Source organism: Plasmodium yoelii (genome assembly GCF_900002385.2).
Source record: "Plasmodium yoelii strain 17X genome assembly, chromosome: 10".
NCBI lineage: Eukaryota > Apicomplexa > Aconoidasida > Haemosporida > Plasmodiidae > Plasmodium > Plasmodium yoelii.
Genome location: NC_036182.2, coordinates 1,317,335 through 1,337,527, shown reverse-complemented (window position 1 = coordinate 1,337,527; position 20,193 = coordinate 1,317,335). Strand labels below are relative to the sequence as shown.

At 20.2% G+C, this 20,193-nt stretch overlaps 7 protein-coding genes across 7 annotated transcripts; 3 read left to right on the top strand and 4 right to left on the bottom strand.

Moving 5' to 3' along the window:
* Nucleotides 1-1,719: 1,719 nt before the first annotated feature.
* Nucleotides 1,720-3,613, top strand: PY17X_1032100 (ubiquitin-conjugating enzyme E2, putative; the record flags this gene model as incomplete). Its single annotated transcript, XM_022956316.1, has 7 exons — nt 1,720-1,767; nt 2,093-2,142; nt 2,227-2,296; nt 2,443-2,496; nt 2,595-2,644; nt 2,799-3,190; nt 3,357-3,613. The coding sequence occupies 7 exons, from the start codon at nt 1,720-1,722 to the stop codon at nt 3,611-3,613; spliced, it is 921 nt and encodes a 306-aa protein (XP_022813372.1).
* A 1,508-nt stretch (nt 3,614-5,121) lies between these two features.
* Nucleotides 5,122-6,255, bottom strand: PY17X_1032000 (conserved Plasmodium protein, unknown function; the record flags this gene model as incomplete). Its single annotated transcript, XM_721038.2, has 1 exon — nt 5,122-6,255. The coding sequence occupies one exon, from the start codon at nt 6,253-6,255 to the stop codon at nt 5,122-5,124; it is 1,134 nt and encodes a 377-aa protein (XP_726131.2).
* Nucleotides 6,256-8,083: 1,828 nt separating this feature from the next.
* PY17X_1031900 (conserved Plasmodium protein, unknown function) lies at nt 8,084-9,978 on the top strand (the record flags this gene model as incomplete). The annotated part of the gene is made up of 4 exons (XM_022956314.2): nt 8,084-8,121; nt 8,261-8,325; nt 8,417-8,510; nt 8,601-9,978. The coding sequence occupies 4 exons, from the start codon at nt 8,084-8,086 to the stop codon at nt 9,976-9,978; spliced, it is 1,575 nt and encodes a 524-aa protein (XP_022813371.2).
* An 866-nt stretch (nt 9,979-10,844) lies between these two features.
* Nucleotides 10,845-12,915, bottom strand: PY17X_1031800 (conserved Plasmodium protein, unknown function; the record flags this gene model as incomplete). Its single annotated transcript, XM_022956313.1, has 4 exons — nt 10,845-11,688; nt 12,125-12,218; nt 12,423-12,490; nt 12,875-12,915. 4 exons carry the CDS (start codon nt 12,913-12,915, stop codon nt 10,845-10,847), a joined length of 1,047 nt encoding a protein of 348 aa, XP_022813370.1.
* A 1,562-nt stretch (nt 12,916-14,477) lies between these two features.
* On the bottom strand, nt 14,478-16,277 carry PY17X_1031700 (30S ribosomal protein S9, putative; the record flags this gene model as incomplete). The annotated part of the gene is made up of 1 exon (XM_722882.1): nt 14,478-16,277. The coding sequence occupies one exon, from the start codon at nt 16,275-16,277 to the stop codon at nt 14,478-14,480; it is 1,800 nt and encodes a 599-aa protein (XP_727975.1).
* An 886-nt stretch (nt 16,278-17,163) lies between these two features.
* Nucleotides 17,164-18,246, bottom strand: PY17X_1031600 (ABC transporter I family member 1, putative; the record flags this gene model as incomplete). The annotated part of the gene is made up of 1 exon (XM_022956312.1): nt 17,164-18,246. The coding sequence occupies one exon, from the start codon at nt 18,244-18,246 to the stop codon at nt 17,164-17,166; it is 1,083 nt and encodes a 360-aa protein (XP_022813369.1).
* Nucleotides 18,247-19,456: 1,210 nt separating this feature from the next.
* Nucleotides 19,457-19,978, top strand: PY17X_1031500 (conserved Plasmodium protein, unknown function; the record flags this gene model as incomplete). The annotated part of the gene is made up of 1 exon (XM_724062.1): nt 19,457-19,978. The coding sequence occupies one exon, from the start codon at nt 19,457-19,459 to the stop codon at nt 19,976-19,978; it is 522 nt and encodes a 173-aa protein (XP_729155.1).
* Nucleotides 19,979-20,193: the final 215 nt, after the last annotated feature.

Sequence of the window (20,193 nt, the reverse complement as noted above, 5' to 3'; positions counted from 1 at the left end):
CCTAAATTTGGAGATGGTTATCATACATATAATATTTTTTTTATGTAAAATGTCGTAGGTTTATAATAAAATAAATATTCTTCATTCGGGCTTATAAATTTTCATGTGTATTTTTTTTTTAACCTATCATATTTATTTCACCATGAAAAATAGTAAAACAAAAATAGAAAAAATAGCCCCTTGTAGTTTTACTTATATATATATATATAATTTTAAAATGAAAATAAAAAATTGAATAAAAAAAAACAATATTTTTTTTGAAGGCGTTGATGATATAAAGTTTACTAATACATAATTATGTTCCATTAATAAATTTATGTGTTAATAAATTAATAATTTTATATTCACACATATAAATTTTACCTTTTCAAAAATATAATGCTTTTACAAGTACAAAATATTATTGCTTATTTTTTTGTAACTACTATTATAAAAATAATATATTTATTTTCCAGGCGATAAATGTTGTTTCTTCTTTTTTAGTAAATGTGAACAAAATAATATTCAAATAAAAAAACTAATTCATTAGCAAATCGTTTTGAATAGTATATCATAATTCTTACATATAAAGGTGTGGAAAATATATAAACATTGTATGTTTATGTGTATATCCGTATAATGTTCTAACATTTCTTACATATAATTATTTATATGCAATAAACCTTTAAACTAATCAATATGTTTTGTACATATAGCTTATCATTGTAGCTATGGTTTATATTTTTATTTTTTTATTTTTTGTGATGTTTGGTTTTCAATAATGAAGAAAAGGAACAACTAATGTTGTATAAGGAGAAAACGGAAAAAAATATATAGAACATTAACCATTACAAAGTAAAAGAACAGCTTAATTCGTTTTTCAGTCTTTTTTTTTTTTTTAAATTACGATCGTTTTTATAGAAATGATAATTAAAATTGGTTATTTCGATTATCTCAATATTATCTTATTGAATACTTTGGCTATTATATTTATTAATTTTTAATTTTTTTTCCTTTTACCTGTTTGTATTCACTTATTTTTCCCCAAAATATATTATATTCCACATATATCATTTTATATAGGTAATGTTGAACTATATGTTCCTTATTAACATATAAAAATATACTATATTATTAATTAACTAATTAATTATATGAACAAATATACAAATTTTGTGGTATTACATTCATAGCTGCCTTATGTTAAATAATAAAACGTGTCCTTAAATAAGTATATATAAATAAATATATATATATATATATACATGTTTATTGATTCTTTTTATATTATTTAATTCGAAATATGTTCAACCATATTATGCTTCCCTAGCGGTTTTTATTTTGCAATTTTTTTTATTTTATTATTTTAATTTTTTTCAAGTATTTTTTTATGCCCTTATATTCATATATTCCTATATAAACTAGCTTGTAAAAATTAAAAAGGAAAAATGTATTATAATATATATGTATATTCCTTTTTTAAATGGAATTGTGTTTCTTTTCTTCCTTATTAAAGTACACTTATATATTAAATAATATTATATTCTCGTAATATGTTCAGTAATTAATTAAAAATTAAAAAAAAAAATCAAATTTGTTATAATATTTGGAAAATTAACATGAATGATGATATTAAATGATAACAAAAATATATTATAACTTTACCAGTTTTAACAAAACAAGGCATTTTTTTTTTCCAGAATATTTTATTTAAAATTACAGCGAAAATAAAATTAAAAGATGGTAACATTAAGCGAAGCCATATCCTATGTGCTCACTGATTTAAATGTAGAACAATAAAAAAAAAAATACATATATATATGTATGTATCTCAGTCTTATCTTCCAAATTATTTAACGTTTATGTTTATATAATATATCATTTTATATATGTGTATACATACTAATAAATATATGCATATGCATATGCTTATATTATTTTATGTATAAGTAATATACTTTCAAGAGACATAAAACATATTCTTTTATATTTGTTTGGTGTTTTATTTATTAATATATATCACTATATCCTCATATTTTATAATTTTAAATATTATATCAATTATTCCGAAATTACAATTTTAAATAAGATATCAATTTTTTTAATTATGTAGAACGACCAAAAGAAGGAAATACTTAATGTATTAGTTCATATTATTCAAAAGTAAAAAAAAAAAATTAAATAATTAAAATAAATATGAATATGTGCACACATATACACATTCCCATGAATAATTTTTTTTCACAGAATTATTGACAACCCAACTAGAGCAAAATTTCGCTCCTTAAAAAAAGACAGTCAAACATTTATAAATAAGGTAAAAAGAATAAACTATTTTTTTCCAAATGTAATTTTATATATATTTTTTATATAACAAAATATATATACTCTTGTTTATTTTTGACATATATCCATAAGTTAACATGCTTTTGTACTAATATATTCACATTTTCCTTTCGTTAGTTTCTATGTTTTAAAGGATCCGAAAATATATTAAAAGCTATAGGCTTTGAAGAAGTAAATACAAAATTAATTAAAATTGTAACAAAATTTTCTTCATAATTATATTTTTTCACAAAAATTGATTTTAACAATAAATATTTTTTTGTGTATAGGAAGCGGAACGATGGTTTTTCCCTGTTTCAAATGATGGGTCATTAATAGAGTATGCCATATATTATGAACATATTATTATCTAATTTATTATCACAATAATATTTACAAATAGTTTTTATGTTTTATGTAAACCATGATACTTTATATTATACATCATTCCATTGAGATTTCTTATATATGGACATATATATTTTTCTTTTCAGAAATTTAAATCAAGTTCAAAATTATATAAAAAATAATGCATACACAATATATAATAATACTGAACATATTTTCGAACAAAGTCAAAATTCATCAAATGACTTAACAAATCATACAAACAATAATTGTAACAATAATATTACGGGTAATTTTAAACTTGAAGATAAAGAAAAAATTTTAAAACCGAGACCTGATGGATTAACACTCGGAGGCTTATCAAAAAGAAGGTTAGAAAAAGAAAGGAATGAATTATTAAGAGAAAGGGAAAATACTATTAAACTAATACAAGAAGATTCAGATAAATGGATTATACAAATTAAAGGTGCAGAAAATACCTTATATTCAAATGAAACATTTAAAATGCAATTTAAATTCACAGACAGATATCCAATAGGTATTTTAAATTGTTATAAACTTTAGCTTGAAATATATATATCATTTATACATGCATGAATACATTTTTATTTATACCATTGAATATTTATCTATGCAATACTCTTTATAAATGTTTACTCTTTATAAATGTTTACTCTTTATAAATGTTTACTCTCTAATTATAGAAAGCCCAGAAGTTATATTTATCGGTCAACCACCAATTCACCCACATATATACAGCAATGGCCATATTTGCTTATCAATTTTATACGATCATTGGTCTCCTGTTTTGTCTGTAAATTCGATTTGTCTTTCAATTATATCTATGTTATCAAGTTGTACAAAAAAAAGAAAGCCAATTGATGATATGCTATATTGTTCTGCAGGGTCTAAAGTTTCTCCAAAAAATATGAGATGGATGTTTCATGATGATAAAGTTTAATTATGAAACATGTTTTTTTTTTTCATGAGCACTCATAAAATAATTAAAATAAAATAATATAAATATAAAAAACAATGTCTTTTTATTATGACATTATTTTTTTCATTTTTTTTTCAATGTGAAGCAATGATTTGTTTTTGTTCAATTTTTTTTTCTAATAATTATAAAAAGTTCTAAATAAAGTATGTATAAGGGAATACACATATTAGTGTATGTAACTACGAACTACTGCATCGTATTCATGTTTATTTTACTATTTTTATATCAAAAAATTGTTTAACACGTGATCCATTGTCTTATTTTTTTGACATAATTATTAGTAATGATAATGAAAAACAATAAAACAACATAGACATCTTTTTTATTTTAATGCCTCCGCACTTTCGTTTTTTTACTTTTCTATTTTATTGAACAAATTCGCATATTAATATTTATTTTTTCACCCTATTTATTTATATATTTCTCATATCATTAGTACAATTATTTTTTTTTATATTTCTCAAATACTATTATAGAAAGGTTATAATACATTTTATATAACGACATAAAATACTTTTTATTACTTCAGCTAGCCATTATTTTTTTTATTACTCCAGCTAGCCATTATTTTTTTATTATACCAGCTAGCCATTATTTTTTTATTACACCGGCTAGCCATTATTTTTTTATTACACCAGCTAGCCATTATTTTTTTATTACACCAACTAGTCATTATTTTTTTATTGTACTATATTACTGTAAATAAAAACCTATATACACATATATACTTTTTTAAGAAGATATAAATAAATTTTTTATATTTTAGAACAATTATAAGTTTTTCTATTGAAATAATCCATGTAATGTGTACATAATTTATCAACCTAGGAGAAGAAGGAATTTATTTATTAGTGATGAAGATATCATGAAATTGAACTTATTAAAAAACAAACATAAAAATTAGACATCTTTTTGTATTTGTCATATGCCCCTCAGTAATAAACATTCTTAAGTCTTCATAATTGTGATAATGACGAAAATAAACGAATATAATGTATTAATAATGATAAAAACGTAAAAAAAAAAAATTTGAAACTTAATAAAAAATAATATACTATATCAATGAGAAAAATTATCAATAAACTCGATTTCAAAATAAATATATAAAAAGAAATAAATTAATATCGAAATAACGTACACCTGTTTTCCTGTTTATAAAAAATATATGTTAATATACATGCATACATACTTTCCTTACATATATGTATTAATACACACATATAAAAATGTACCATGAAGATTGTCTCTATACATAGAATATTTATTATTAGACGAATTAAAAATAATTAAGCAAGTTCGAATATGTTTATGTATATACGGGCAAACGATAATGCCCCTATAATTTTATGAGAGCTCATTTAATTATGCCCCAAACTATATATGCTTTGATTTTCCTCAATTTCTTCATGTTCTTACTTCTTGCCACCCCGCTTTTTCATATAAAAAAAAAAAAAATTAAAATCGTACTATTAATAAAATACTTTTTTATAAAGATATGAAAATACAGAAGATATTGAATTTCCCTTTCTTTTATTTGTGTTATTATTTGATGATATACGCTTAAATGACATATTTACTTTATTAAATTCTTTGCTATTATATTTATGTGGAAACTTTTTATTTTTTCTTTTTCCATTATAAGGGCTATTATTTTCATTACTTTTTCTAGGTGAATTTTTTTCAAGTTTGATTGTTTCCTCCAAATCACAATTATTTTTAATATTTTTATTTATATTATTTAACTTATCTATTCCGTTGTCTATACTTTCCAATGAATACATTTTTTCTATTTTTTCATTAATTACCTTTTGATCTTTTAATTTTTGTTTTTTATTTTTATGACTCCCATCATTAGAGTCTTCATTTTTGTCTTCTTTTATGCAATTTAAATTTCTTTTTCCATTTATTTCATCGCTAAATTTAGTATTTAAATTCTTATTTGGCTTCTCTAGTGCATTTTTAATTATTACAGTATTTTTTTTTTTTTTTTTTTTATTTATTTTTTTTTGGGTATTTATTAGTTTCATTTGTTTTATTTTGTTCTTTCTTATGGTCATTTTATTTATATCACTACTTTTATTAGTGGTATTAATACTAATAGCTGTCTTTTTTTTTTTTGTTTCATCTTTATTACTTCTGGTCAAGAAATTATATTTTTTATTGGATTTCATTTTTTTTTTTATACTTACCATTGAAAAGGCCTTACTAATTATTAATGAATTAAATTTATTATAATTTGTACTTTTACGTTTTGTTAATCTGTCTAAAGAAATGTTAGATTTTTGCTTAACAAAATTATTCTGAAATAATAATATTTTTTTTTTTTCATCTTTTTTCCATTTTTTAACCTTGTTAAAAACTTTAGCTACCTCTTCAGCATACATTTCTAAATATAAGGATATTTCATTTTTTATTGAATTTACATAATGTCCCCTCATAGAACTTCCACTATGTCTTGTTATTTTTAATTCTTCTGCTTTTTTCCAATTTATTTTTTCATTTTTTAATTGATGTTCATAGACATATAAAAAAATATTTTTTGACTCATCGAGGTCATAAGCCTTTAATTTGTTTTTTGTTTTTTTTACAACTTTTGGTGCCATATTTTCTGTGAAATTATTTCTCTATTTTTTTTTTTTTAAATATATTAAAAAAAATTTTAATTTTAAAGCAGTTATTGTCTATTTTTTTCTTATATATGTTGTAAAATTTAAGACAATACAATCCAACATGAATTAATTGCATAGAGATATTTCTTCACATGTATATATATATATATATATTGTAAGAATAAGTGATAAAACTTAAAATATACATAAATTTACAATTTGTTTAAATTAATAAAAATATAAAATAATATGTATTACTAATTTTGTATATATAACTATTTTTTTGATGGGGCATACTTTCATGTATGTTGTATGCACCTAGGATATACATACAAACTGTTATTGCTTATTCTTTTCATGAAAATACAAACAATATATTTATATATATTAATTATAGATAATCATATGCAAAATTTATACACATAAAAAATTATATTTTTATGAATAATAATAAAAAAATGAAAAAAAAAAAATTTATGAAATGGTCATATATATTCTTAATATTTTATTATTACTTTTATGACATATTAATAATTTACAACCATTTTTTATATATTTTTAAAAATATTAATATTCAATAACTATTTTTTGAATTTCTATGTAATATTTTTATAATTAAAATTTTAAATAGTTTAATAAAATTAAAAATTGTTACATATGTATGTGTGTAGATCTATTATATATATGGCCATTTCAGACAGATTGATAAATAACATATTTTAAAATATTATTGCAAAGATATACATTTTCCTTCTCTTTTTTATTTAGCATTATATCTTAGTATAATTATATGTTTAAAATTAGGTATTATTAATAAGAATAAAAATTAAAAAAGAGTTTATGCATTTATTTTGCTATTTTTTACATGTTTTAATTTATCAAGTCATTTATTATTTTCTCTATGGAGACTACTAAATTTATTATATAATTTATTTTTTATTTTAAAATAATATACATTATTTTTTATCCTTATAAATATAAGCCCGCACAATATATGTATTTCTTACTATCAAACCATATCTACAATGTATGCATGTATGTATATATACACACACATATATAGGTGCATATAGACATGTCAATATTATTAATTTAAATATTTTATTTTTTAGTTCATCTTTATTTTATAGTATATCTTATTACTAGATATTAATAGACAAAGATAAATACACAAATATATTATTCATATTTTTTTAATGGTAAATATACAATATTGTTTTATTTCGATTTTTAAATGCACCCTTCAACTTATATAATAATTTTTGGTTGTCTTATTTTTTATGATCTCGATTTTTTTTTTTTTTTTTTTTTTTTTTCGAATGATAATTTAACAGTTTGATTAAAAATGCAAATATAAAATTTATAAAAATGAAAACAAAAAAAAATAATTGTATCATAAATGGAATCACCGAATTTCCATTATTTCATAGTAAGAGATAAAATAAAATCATGAATAAGTAATTTGAATAAATAATTTGAATAAGTTTGTTCGATGCAATTATAAATAAATGTGTTACTTGAATTTTATATACAATAATTATAATTTTATTATGCATGTTTGTTGTGTCTTATATCTCAATATTTTTTATTTCATGAGATATTATTGCACCAACTTTTATTGATATAATTATTTTATTATACTTAATATATTTCTCATAAAATATTTTTATATGTCTTATGATATTTTAACTAATATCTTATATGGAACTATAAAATGAGAAAATATAATAATATGACACATATGGATAGCTTGTTTTTTTTTTTTTTTGTAACATACTCACTGTTTACTTATTTTATTTATCTATTTCAGTTCCTTTAAAAAATGAACCAATTAAAAACAAAGAATAAAAACACCGTCGAGTAATATAATTTTAATATCTAAATAAATTATAAAGCTTTCTGATAAAATTAAGGTTCCGACTACTTTTTAATGCACCAATTTTATTGAAGAATTATTTTATATATTAATCGTTTTTTTTCCCTTTTTCTATTTGTATAGAACTATTCCTAAGGAAGATATAATAACATTGATCAAGAAATGCTATGAAGATAAATTGATATATGGTTATAAAAAAAAAAAAAAAAAAATTATCATAATAAAAAAAAATTCATAAATTTTGATCACACTAGTTTTATATTAATATATTTTATATAGGACATGTAAAATGGAAAGATTTAAATAAAAAAGAGTTTAAAACAAAATATTCAACAAATACTTTAAAATATATATGGAGATCTATATATAGAAAGTATAAGAAAAAAAATAAATATCATTACACATTTTTCGTATAATATATATAACATTGTGCATTTTTTTTATCTTTTATTTTTTTTTTCAGATTTGGAAGTTATAAAACAGAATATTCTGTGTTAATAAAAAAAATAGAAGAAGACGTAAAGGAAATAAAAATAAAAGATGAAAAAAAAAAAAAAAAAAAAAAACAGACAACACCTATTTCTCCTAAATCACCCACATCATTATCAAATATTTCACTTTTAAGAAATTTTACTAGAGTTAATAGTTTATTTTTTAAATGTTGTAGTAATTATTATAGCCCTATAAATAATGGTTTAAAAGAAAGCCCTATAAATTTGTCTTTTTTTAATGGAAAATATGTGGAAAAAGAAAAAAAAAAAATTGTAGAGAAAAATAAAAAAGAAATAAATTATATAAAAGAAAATATTAAAGATATAAAAAGAAGAAGTGAATTTTTAGATTATTACTTTTTAGTGATATCACTTATACATAAAAATAAAAAATATACACTTTTAAAAAAAATGGAAGAATTATATTATGAAAATAAAATATTAAAATGTTGTAATAATACAAATATTATATATAACGTTTATATATTAAATATATTAAAAAAAATAAATGAACTTAGTTTAATATCCTCAAATAGCTTAAAAAATATATCTACAAAAAGTTTGGAAAATAAATTTGGAAGTAGCAAATTTATAGACACAAAAAATTGCTTAACAATTGAAGTCAATGAGCAAACATATCAATTTAATAAAAGTAATATTGATTATAAAATATTTTATAATTTATTTAAAAAAAATATAAATATTAATAATAATAAAACTATTTGTTTTTTTCTTCCTTTACCTAAAAAGCCAAATTATTTAACATTTAAAAATAATACTTTTTATTATTTTGAAAATCCAATATATTTAACAAATAATTTAGATGAAGATGTTTATAATTATGTGTATATATTTCATAAATATTTTATCTCATTTATGTTTTGGTCATTTTATTTAAAATATAATGGTATTGAAAAAATGAAAACATTATTTAATGCAGAGTTAGAACAACTTCATTCTTGCATTAATATGTTGGAAGTTAAAAAAGAAGACAATTTTTGTGATAAAAAAAAAAAAAATATAAAATATAATACCAAAAATTATATCCCCTTTTTTGATTTTAATATTGATACCTTAATTTCTTTATGTCTAGCTATTATTAAAAAATATTTTATTTTGAAAAAAAAAATAGACATAAATTACCTTCAAGTTATTAAAATTTTAAACATGGCTCTTCACCCTATTTTGAAAAAAAAAATTGTTCGCCATTATTTATTTACCTTTCGAACAATTCAACACATATTCACCAAACTGAGATTGAATTATCTCAAAAAAAAAAAAAAACAAAAAAAAAAACCAAAAAAAAACCAAAAAAAAACCAAAAAAAAACCAAAAAAAACAAATAAATAAGGAAAACCAAACAGTATGAACCGTATGAGGAGAATAAAAACAGCTTTTCCTTTACGAAAATTTACCCAATTTTAAGAATTTTTTTAATTCATTTTCCCGATTTTTTTTAATTCATTTTTCCCGACTTTTTTTAATTCATTTTTCCCGACTTTTTTTAATTCATTTTTCCTGATTTTTTTTAAATATACGCTCATTTTTTAGTTTATTGTTGGCCAGTTTCATATGCTTATTTTGCTTATTTTATATTTATATATGTTTATGTTTATATTTTTAGTGTCTTTTTTAAGTGACATGTATGTGTTTCTACTATTGTTGGGCAGTTATACACATTTAAGTGTATATGTATAATATAGTTATATATCTTGAATTATATTTTTCTAAGATTTTAAAAAGAAAAATGGATTAATATAAAAACGTATAATAAAATTAATAACGCAATGCCAAATTATTAAGCAGATAAATTTTAATTTAAAAATGTGAAAAATGTAACAATAATTATTTTTTTTTTTTGATGGAATAGTAAAGTTAATACTTAGCTAGCTAGTATTGTCATTATTATTTATTTTGTCAATTAGCTAATTATATATATAATATTACTATTCTTTATTAATTATTTGTTGGCTTTTACTTTTTTGATCATAAAATTGTTGTATTATTATTATTTACTCATTTTAGAGTTTATTTGTGAAATAAATAATTATTTATTGTTACAATATCTGCAACATACCTTGAATTATTTTTTTTATATTTTGTCTATATTTTGTCTATATTTTTTTTGCATATAATAATTTTCAATTTTATAAGCCAATGAAAATGTTTAGCTGCTTAAACAGTTTTCAATATTTATAGTATTATATCTATATTATTTATTTCTTCGTTTTTTGTGTTTTTAGGATTGGTTTTTTAACTTTTTTATCATCTTTTTTCACCCCTTTTTTATCATCTTTTTTGGTATCTTCTTTTTTATTATCCCCTTTTTTGACATCTTCTTTTTTCATGACTTTATCCTTTTTGCTATCTTTATTTTTATCTTTTTCATCTTTTTTGTCCATTTTTTTCACTCCATCATTTTTTTTTCCTTTTTCTTCACTCTTTTCCTTATCTTTATTTTTATCATTTTTTTTTTCATGATCCTTTTTGTGCTTATCATTTTTTTCAACTACTTTATCTTTTTCTTGTTTCCCTATTTTTTTTATAACACCTTTATCATTTTTTATTTTATCTTTTTTATCTCCACCTTTTTCATTTTTTTTCATTTTATTTTTATCCTTGTCTACATTTTTTTCCTTTTTGTCTATTTTTCCATTTTTTTTAACTTTATTATCCATTTTTGGATTATTTCCCTTTTGCTTATTTAGATCAACTTTTTTTTTCACAATTATTCCTTTTTTTGTTTTCATTTTATTTAATTGAGGGTTTTTATTTTTCTTCTTATCTATTTGTTTATTCATAATTTTTTTTTTTAATATTGAAGTTACCATTTTTTTATTTTTAAATGTATGTGTATTTAATTTTTTATAATCTAATGAAGCCCCTTTAATAACTCTGTTCATAGAAATATTTGATGTCTGTTTCGTAAATTGTACTTTTGAAGGGGTTATAGTTTTTTTACTTTTTAATTTTGCAATTACACTAATTTTTTTTTTTTTTTTTTTTAATTCGTTTATTTTTTCCACATCTTTAGAGTAATTCTCTATGAATTGCGGTAGACTAAAAAAGGAAAACGGAAAAAAAAAAAAAAAAAAAAAAAAAAAAAAAATATATGTATATAAAATCAACAAACAACTACTATATAATAGCATATGAATATTTATTTTCCAATCTAACAAAATGCTTATTATTTATGCCTAAAATAATTTTCACTTCACAAACTAATAAGTAGTGTGTCTCTATTTAATCGTTTTAGATTATAACTACATTTTCTTTTTAATAATATTTAATTGTTATTTAAGCACTTCCAAGCACAAGCATTTGCTTATTATTTTATCATATACAATAAATATTAGTATACTATGCATATAATATATTATATGTTTTTTATTTAATAGCTTAATCTATTTAATACACTTTTTTTTCTAAACATTATATACTATATATTATGTATTATATACTATATATTATATATTTTTTTTTAATTTTAATGAACCAAGTAGCTATGTTATGATTCCAAAAATTTTTCATTGTATTTATTGTATATTTTGTTATTTTCTTTTGTTCAGCAAGCTTCCAATTTATTCGTCCTGAATTGTAGATTTGGAGTTAATACAAACATGTATGTATATATGTATGCATATATATATGTATGTATATATATATATATATATATGTGAATAAATCTATGTAGTATGCATGTATATACACACATATTTATATATGTATAATGCATGGTCATGCATATATATAGACATTTTTTTTTGTTTTTCTTTTTTATATATATTATGTACCATAAAGTAATTGTTGTTCATAACCATACAAAAACAACTTTTTTTTTTCCTTTTCATCAAAATGCGTTCTAAAATAAGAGAAAATACGAACAAGTTGAAGTGAGCACATTTTTTTTTTTTTTTTTTTTTTTTTTTAGTTATATTATATTCTTATTTAGCTATTTAATTTAGTTTAATTTTCAATTATAATATTTCATTTTATTTCTAAGCAATATATGTATAGCACAATCACACATACTAATCTATAACGTCTTCTTCATTTTAATTCAAAATGTGTGTAAAAAAAATCATATATTTTGCTAATTAATTTTGCTAATTAATTTTTCTAATTAATTTTGCTAATTAATTTTGCTAATTAATTTTGCTAATTAATTTTTTTTTTCAATTTTTTTTTCAATTTTTTTTTTCGATTTTCATTTTTTTTAATAAATTTGTATGCATTTGATTATAACCTTTGATCCTCCGTATTCTTATTTTCCGATGCCTTGCTCATTTTAAATCTATAATATTTCAATTAAGCAATTTTGTTTTCAAAATGTAGAAGATATATATAAACGTTTTCTCAAAGCAATATATACACAATTATAAATATAGCTATAATGATATATATAATATATATGTACATGTTTATTTGTATATCTTTATGCATACATTTTAATGTACCAAAAAACTTAATAAAAATTCCAAAACGTGTTTTTTAAATATAGAAAGGAATTTCAATTATTGTAAAATCTTGAAAAAAAGAGAAAAAAAGAAAAACAATTATCCTTATTTTTATTTTCTCCTTTATATATTTTCTGCTTTTTTGCCGTTTCTTCTTTTTTTGTTTATACTTTATGATGATATGATACTTAAACTTAACTACTATGTTCAAATTTTTTATATAATTAATATATTTTTTTTTGCTTAATATATTTCAAATGCTTATTTTTAAATCCCTTTATATGCAAAATAGTTTTGTGGAAAAAATAGAAAATATAAATTCGCATATACAAAAATAAAGACGTGTCTTTATGCATGTTTATATCGTTAGCGGCTTGGGGTCGAAGAAAAATAAAAAAATAACAAGATTAAAAAAGTATAAAAATAAAAAAGTATAAAAATATAAAGTAAAAAAATAAAAGAGTATAAAAAATAACAAAATAAGTACTCCAATTTTAAGTCAATAGCTCTATACATAATAAGATATGTATTACACTTATTGGGGGAGATATTTTTCCGATTTTTTTTCGATTTTTTCCGATTTTTTTCTCTATACATTTTTGGCTCATACACACAATTTCTTATAGCCCTCTTTCTTATAAGTCAGGATGTAAAAAATATTTAATGCTAATATTCACATCATAATTTAAAGGGAAAAGTTTTATATCAGTAGATGGATAGCTCATTAAATGTGTGCATGATATATAATAAAAATTGTTTCATATTTAATAATTCTTTTCTCATTTTTATAAATATTTGTCTTAGACACGAAATATCGCTTCTATTCGTCCTATTATAATTCACCTTTTTTATGAACATTTTTTACTTTATATTTTTTATTAAAAAATAATAAGTTAATTTGAATATAAGAATGTATATTCAAAGGTTTAAGTAAAATAAATTGCACAACAAAATAAAAAAATCATAATATATATTTTATTTTAATAATACATATTATTATTTACTTTATTATGCTTTTTTAAAAACAAAAAAAAAAATAAATAACACTTTAAAAAAATAACAATGTGATATATAAGGATAAACAAATGTAGATCAGGGCATGTACACACATAGACATATAATGCTGCTATAATGACGTGATAATGCTGCTATAATGACGTGATAATGCTGCTATAATGACGTGATAATGCTGCTATAATGACGTGATAATGCTGCTATAATGACGTGATAATGTGCTATAATGACGTGATGCTGATGTGTGTAATACCTTTTATTCTCTCATGATGGTGTATTCAAAAAAGAGAGAGAAAGATGTGCATCAGAATCCAGAATTAATGCAACAATGTGGTTAAGTTTATAAGTTTTATAAAATTATATAGTTGGTTAATTTTCTTATCTTTTACTATACTGCTTTTTCTTTCTAGCTTTTTTCAAGCCATATTTTTTTCTCTCAACTTTTCTACTATCAATAGTCATAAATTTAAAGGAACGGAAAAAGGGTTTAATTTTTAAAGAAAAATTATAAACAATATATTTAACTAAGGCATGAAATATCGCAACACTTTGACCAGTTAACCCACCTCCCTCAACATGTGCTACAACATTAAAACTTCTGTTCATACATAAATGTAATAACGGACTAAATATTTTATTTATGTTAAAAATTTGATATTGCAAATATTGATATCCATCTCTATTATTTATTATTAAATTATTATTTCCTTTTTGTAAAAAAACGCTAGCTATAGCTCTTTTTTTTTTTCCTGAAAAAATTAATTTTTCTTTATTGGTTTTTCTATTCTCATCAAATGAAAAATTGGCTAATCCACCATTATTAAACATAAAGTCATATTCTTCTTTAATATCACATAATGTATTATATAAATCTGTAGACATATATTTATTCATAATATCTTGATCGGTTGGTTTTATTATCTTAAGTATATTATCATTTATAATATCATTTTTATTATTTACGTTGTCATTTTTATCATTTTTATTTTCTTCTGAATTTTCTTTTAAAAAATTGCTTAACGTATTATTATCATTTTCTTCAATATTATTTATTTTACCCTTTTTTGTTTCAATTTTATATTCATTTTCATCTTGTTCTTCTTCATCATTATCACCTATTTCCATATCTTCACGATAAAATTTGTCTTTATTTTTTTTAATAAGATCACACACAATTTCATAAAAATATGTTTTTAATTCAATATTATAACTTTTATCTGTTGGGAAATCTATAGGTATATGTTCTATATATTCATAATTTAAATATTTGGTTATTCGATCAAATTCATTTTTATTATTAATATTAAATATATCAAAACGAAATTTGCTTATATTGTTTACATAATTTTGCATATAATTTCCTTCATCAAATATAGTATCTTCATAATTTAATTCGATATATTTTTCTCTTTTATCATAACTTAATAATTCATTATCTTTATTACTTATTTGATGTAAATATTCAATTTCTTTTTCACTTATTATATCAGTTATTGATCCAACAATTTGTTCAAAATCGTTTCTACTTTTTATATATTCATTTTTTTCTGTTTTTATTTCATCTTCTTTTAATTTAACATTTATTTCGTTTTCTTCATTTTCATTTTTTTCTTTATTTTTATCTTTTGAAAAATCTTCACTTTTTTTTTTGTTTTTTCCTCTTTTTCCTCCTTTATTTGTTGTATCTTCCTCTTTTTTTGGTTGCAATTTTTCTTTGGCTTTTTTTCTTAATTCTTCTATTTCTTCTTCTGTAAATATTTTTTTTGGTTTTTTTTTCACATTTCCTCCTGATTCACCTTTATCTTTTTTTTTTTTAAAAATATTAAATTTTTTTTTTTTTTTTTCCCTTTTTATATGTGTAATAATATTAATTGGTTTATTAAATATGAAGAAAATGTTTTCTAACTTGCTTATTGGTATTTTCCTTATATTATATAACAAGCTATTATTTTTTTTGTCTTCTTTTTTCAATTTTTGTATACTATTCCATGTCTTTAGTTTTAATAATTTTAAATCTGAACCATATTCTATATTACTACCAATATGAAAGAAACCATTTGACTTGCTTATTTTTTTACATCCCACATTTTGTAATAATCTATGACCAAAAAATTTATAAAAAAATATGCAAATGAATATAAATATTATATTACGCCTATTTGCATGATTTAAAAACATATTTTTTTTTATTATTCTTCTATTATTTGTTGCCCTCTTTATTGCCTTATATATATCCTCACATTATATATGTGATATGCATATAACTATGCTTTGCATTAACTATGCTTTGCATTAACTACGTTTTGCATATACTATGCTTTGCATATTTTTGTTTACACAATTATCTCTTTTTGAATTTCCCTATTTCCGCATATTTCTTCGCAATGCTCTATTTGATTCAGTTTTATTTTGTTCAATTTTGTTCAATTTTGTTCAATTTTGTTCAGTTTTATTTCAGTTTTATTTTACTAGTTTGAAGTATTCTCATTGACTATTGGTAGTGTAGAATAAAAATTTTATTTCCTTTTTTATTGAATATCTGAAAAAAAACTTCAAAATATAAGCACATTTATTTGATATAAAAATTGTAAAAAGAGATAAGCAAAAAATAATGCTTCGTCACAAATTTAAAAAAAAAATATTATTCTTATGTTTGGGGCCACCTTTTTGGTGTATCATATAAATATAAGCAACTGTTACTAATTTTAAATATGTATGGAATATAAATTATATTTATTTTACTATTTTATTATTTTTTTTATTATTTTTTTTTATTATTTTTTTTATTATTTTTTTTTTTTTTTTTTTTTTCAAATTGTTACATAAAAAAGTTAATATATTTCTTATTGTTGTATTAATAATTATGTAAAAAATTCAAACATTAAAAAAAAAAATAAATTTTTCTATCAAGATTTAAAACAAAATAATGTGGTAATTTATAAGATTAATTGTGAACCCTCATATATTGTACATGTTCAAATAAACACATAAAAAGATAAAAATTATTTAAATAAAAAAGAGTCAAAAAAAAAATAAGGGGATACAATAAATTTTATTTTTTCATCTACTCAACAAATTGTGCATATCCATCTGATTCTATTTTATCTACTAACGAATAATCGCCAGTTTTAATAATTTCCCCTTTATGCATAATATGAATATAATTTGGCTTTAATAATTCTAACAACTTTTTATAATGTGTAACTATCAAAAAAGAATTATTTATATTTGAAAAATTTTGAATTACATCTGATGTTAATTTAAATGAATCAACATCTAGTCCTGAATCCGTTTCATCAAGAATACAAAAAGATGGTTTCAAAATTAACATTTGTAAAATTTCATTTCTTTTTTTTTCCCCACCACTAAAACCATAATTAACAGGTCTATCTAAAAATTCATGACTTAATCCAACTTTTTTTATTTCATTAATCATTAAAAGATCAAATTCAGATGGGCTTAATTCTGGTTCATTATTTTGTCTTCTATGACAATTTAATGCTGTTCTTAAAAATTCATTATTTTTTACCATAGGCAATTCAATAGGGTATTGAAAAGCCAAAAAAATACCACATAATGATCTATGATTAACAGCTAGTTCTGTTAATTTTAAGCCTTTAAATTTCATAGATCCTTTTGTAACTTTAAAATATGGATGACCTGCTATTACTTTAGCAAGTGTTGATTTTCCTGACCCATTACGACCCATTATTGAATGTTTTTCTCCCAAATATATAGTTAAATTTATTCCTTTTAATATTTCTTTTCCTCCTTCAACTTCTATTGCATGTAAATCATTTATTTCTAACAGTGGCATTTTTTCATTCCAATCAGGTGCTTGTGTAATTATTTTTGATTTATCTTCTAAATTTTTTAATAATGATAATCTCTGATCATCTGTATTAGAATATTCCATATTTAATGATTTTTTTAAATTATTATATTTTTTATTCTTTACTTTATTTATAATAAAAAATGGTTGCATTTCTTTTTGATCCCAATCCCTTACTTTTATATTACTTATTTTTTTCTTACTTTTAAAACCAAAAAGGTTTTTTTCATTTTCTATAAATTTTATGCAAAATCCTACTTTACAAATAATTGTAATAATATAGTATGACACAGCTAGCCAAAATTGTCCTTGCATTTTTTTTTTTTTTTTATCAAAAATAAATATATTAAAATTATAAGAGATATAAAAATGTGTTACATGTTGTATTTCCTTTCTTTAAATTTTTACATATCATCATAATGAGAAAATGTGTGCAGATTTTTATTCTTTATAAATTATTTTCCATATTTTACGTATACCATATAATATACTTTTTGGTTTTTTTTTTTTGTAACTCTTTTAAAAATATATCATTTAAAATTGTTATAAGTTAGGATAATTTTTGTTTGAAGTTTTCAACTTTAGTTCTATACATTTGAAAAAATAAAATAATAAAAATATAAAATAAAATAAAATAAAACCGGTTTGCTACTACTAATCCTTATCTGTGAGCTTATTTCACATTTGTGTCGTTTTACTCTTTTAATTTATTATTATAAATTTGTTCTGCTTATTTTATAAATCAATGTTCTTAACAAATACCAACCTTATTTTAATTATTAAATTGTTTTATTTTTTTTTTTATTTGAACATAATTTTATTTTTCTCCCCCTTTAATTATTTCTCTCAAAATATATCCAATTTTGGTACCAACCGAAATGGATAACCATTATAAAAAAAAAAAAAATATATGAACAAGAAATGTGATAACAATAAATAACAATACAATAAATTTTTTAAACATGGGTATTTCTTCTTATTTTAAAAAAAATATATAAATTACTAATTATCACAAAAATGAAAACTAATAATATATCCATTCAAAAACAGCCAAATATACTAAATTCAAATGAATAGCTACGACAACAGATTTTTTATTTTTCATGCGTGTGTGTGTGAAACTTGTCCATTTTAAATTTTTCTTATAAGCCCAAAATAACGGTAAAAATAACGGTAAAAATAACGGTAAAATAACGGTAAAATAATAAAATAAGTGAAATTGTCTCAAATATTAAGGACATGTATAAAGAGAAAATTGTCCAACTTTTGAAAAGTAAACAAAACACAAAAAAAATAAAATGTCTTTATTTATACAACGCTTTTTATGATATCTATATTTTGGATATATAATTTATTTCATTAATTTTTATCCAAAAAAAAAACAGATGTGTTCACAAAAAATACCAACAAAATAACCATTATAATGAAGAAATTAAAATAACCCTTTGCAATTTAATATATATCGAAATATTATAAAAAAACAAAAAACACTTCAAAAAATAGTAACATTAATAGAAAAATAAAAATGAAGAAATATATTATAAATTTTCAAAATCCAAATTTAGTTAATATGGAGTTTAACACATTAAATAAAGATTCATGTTTTGAGTATAATAATTCACAGTGTCATGACAACATCAAAAACAATAAAAAAAATGAAATGAATTATCTTAATAACCATTTTAAAAATGAAAAATATTATGTATATTATGATAAATTTTTGAGAACAATTAAAATTCTAAACATGGAAAAAAAAAATCAAAATTTTTGTAAAAGTTACGAAATTTTACAAGCTCATAAAAATGAATTAGAACAAATCATAAGAAAAACATTTGACAAAAATACTATTAATGATTATTTAAAAAAATTAAATAAAAACGAACAAAAAATCACAAATTTTATTAAATATTTTGAGGAAATTATTACAAAAAAAAACAAAAAAAAATATGCAAAACAAATAAATACTCAAATATCTATTCTTTTAAAAATACTACCTCAAATTGTACACCTATTAAAAGATGCTCCGATTTTGGAAAAAATTAATTAATTTAAAACTGTTCATAATGTTCATCTAAACGTTCATATACATATACATGTGCGAATAAAATATCACCCACCTTTTTCTGTTCTCTAACAAAGGTTCCCTTTACTTCCGCTCCATGTCTTTATAAAAATATTTCATTAAAAAATGATTTTTATTTAATTTATCTGAAAAATGAAACAAATAAAAATCCAAAAAAAATTTTAAGACTATAGATTATG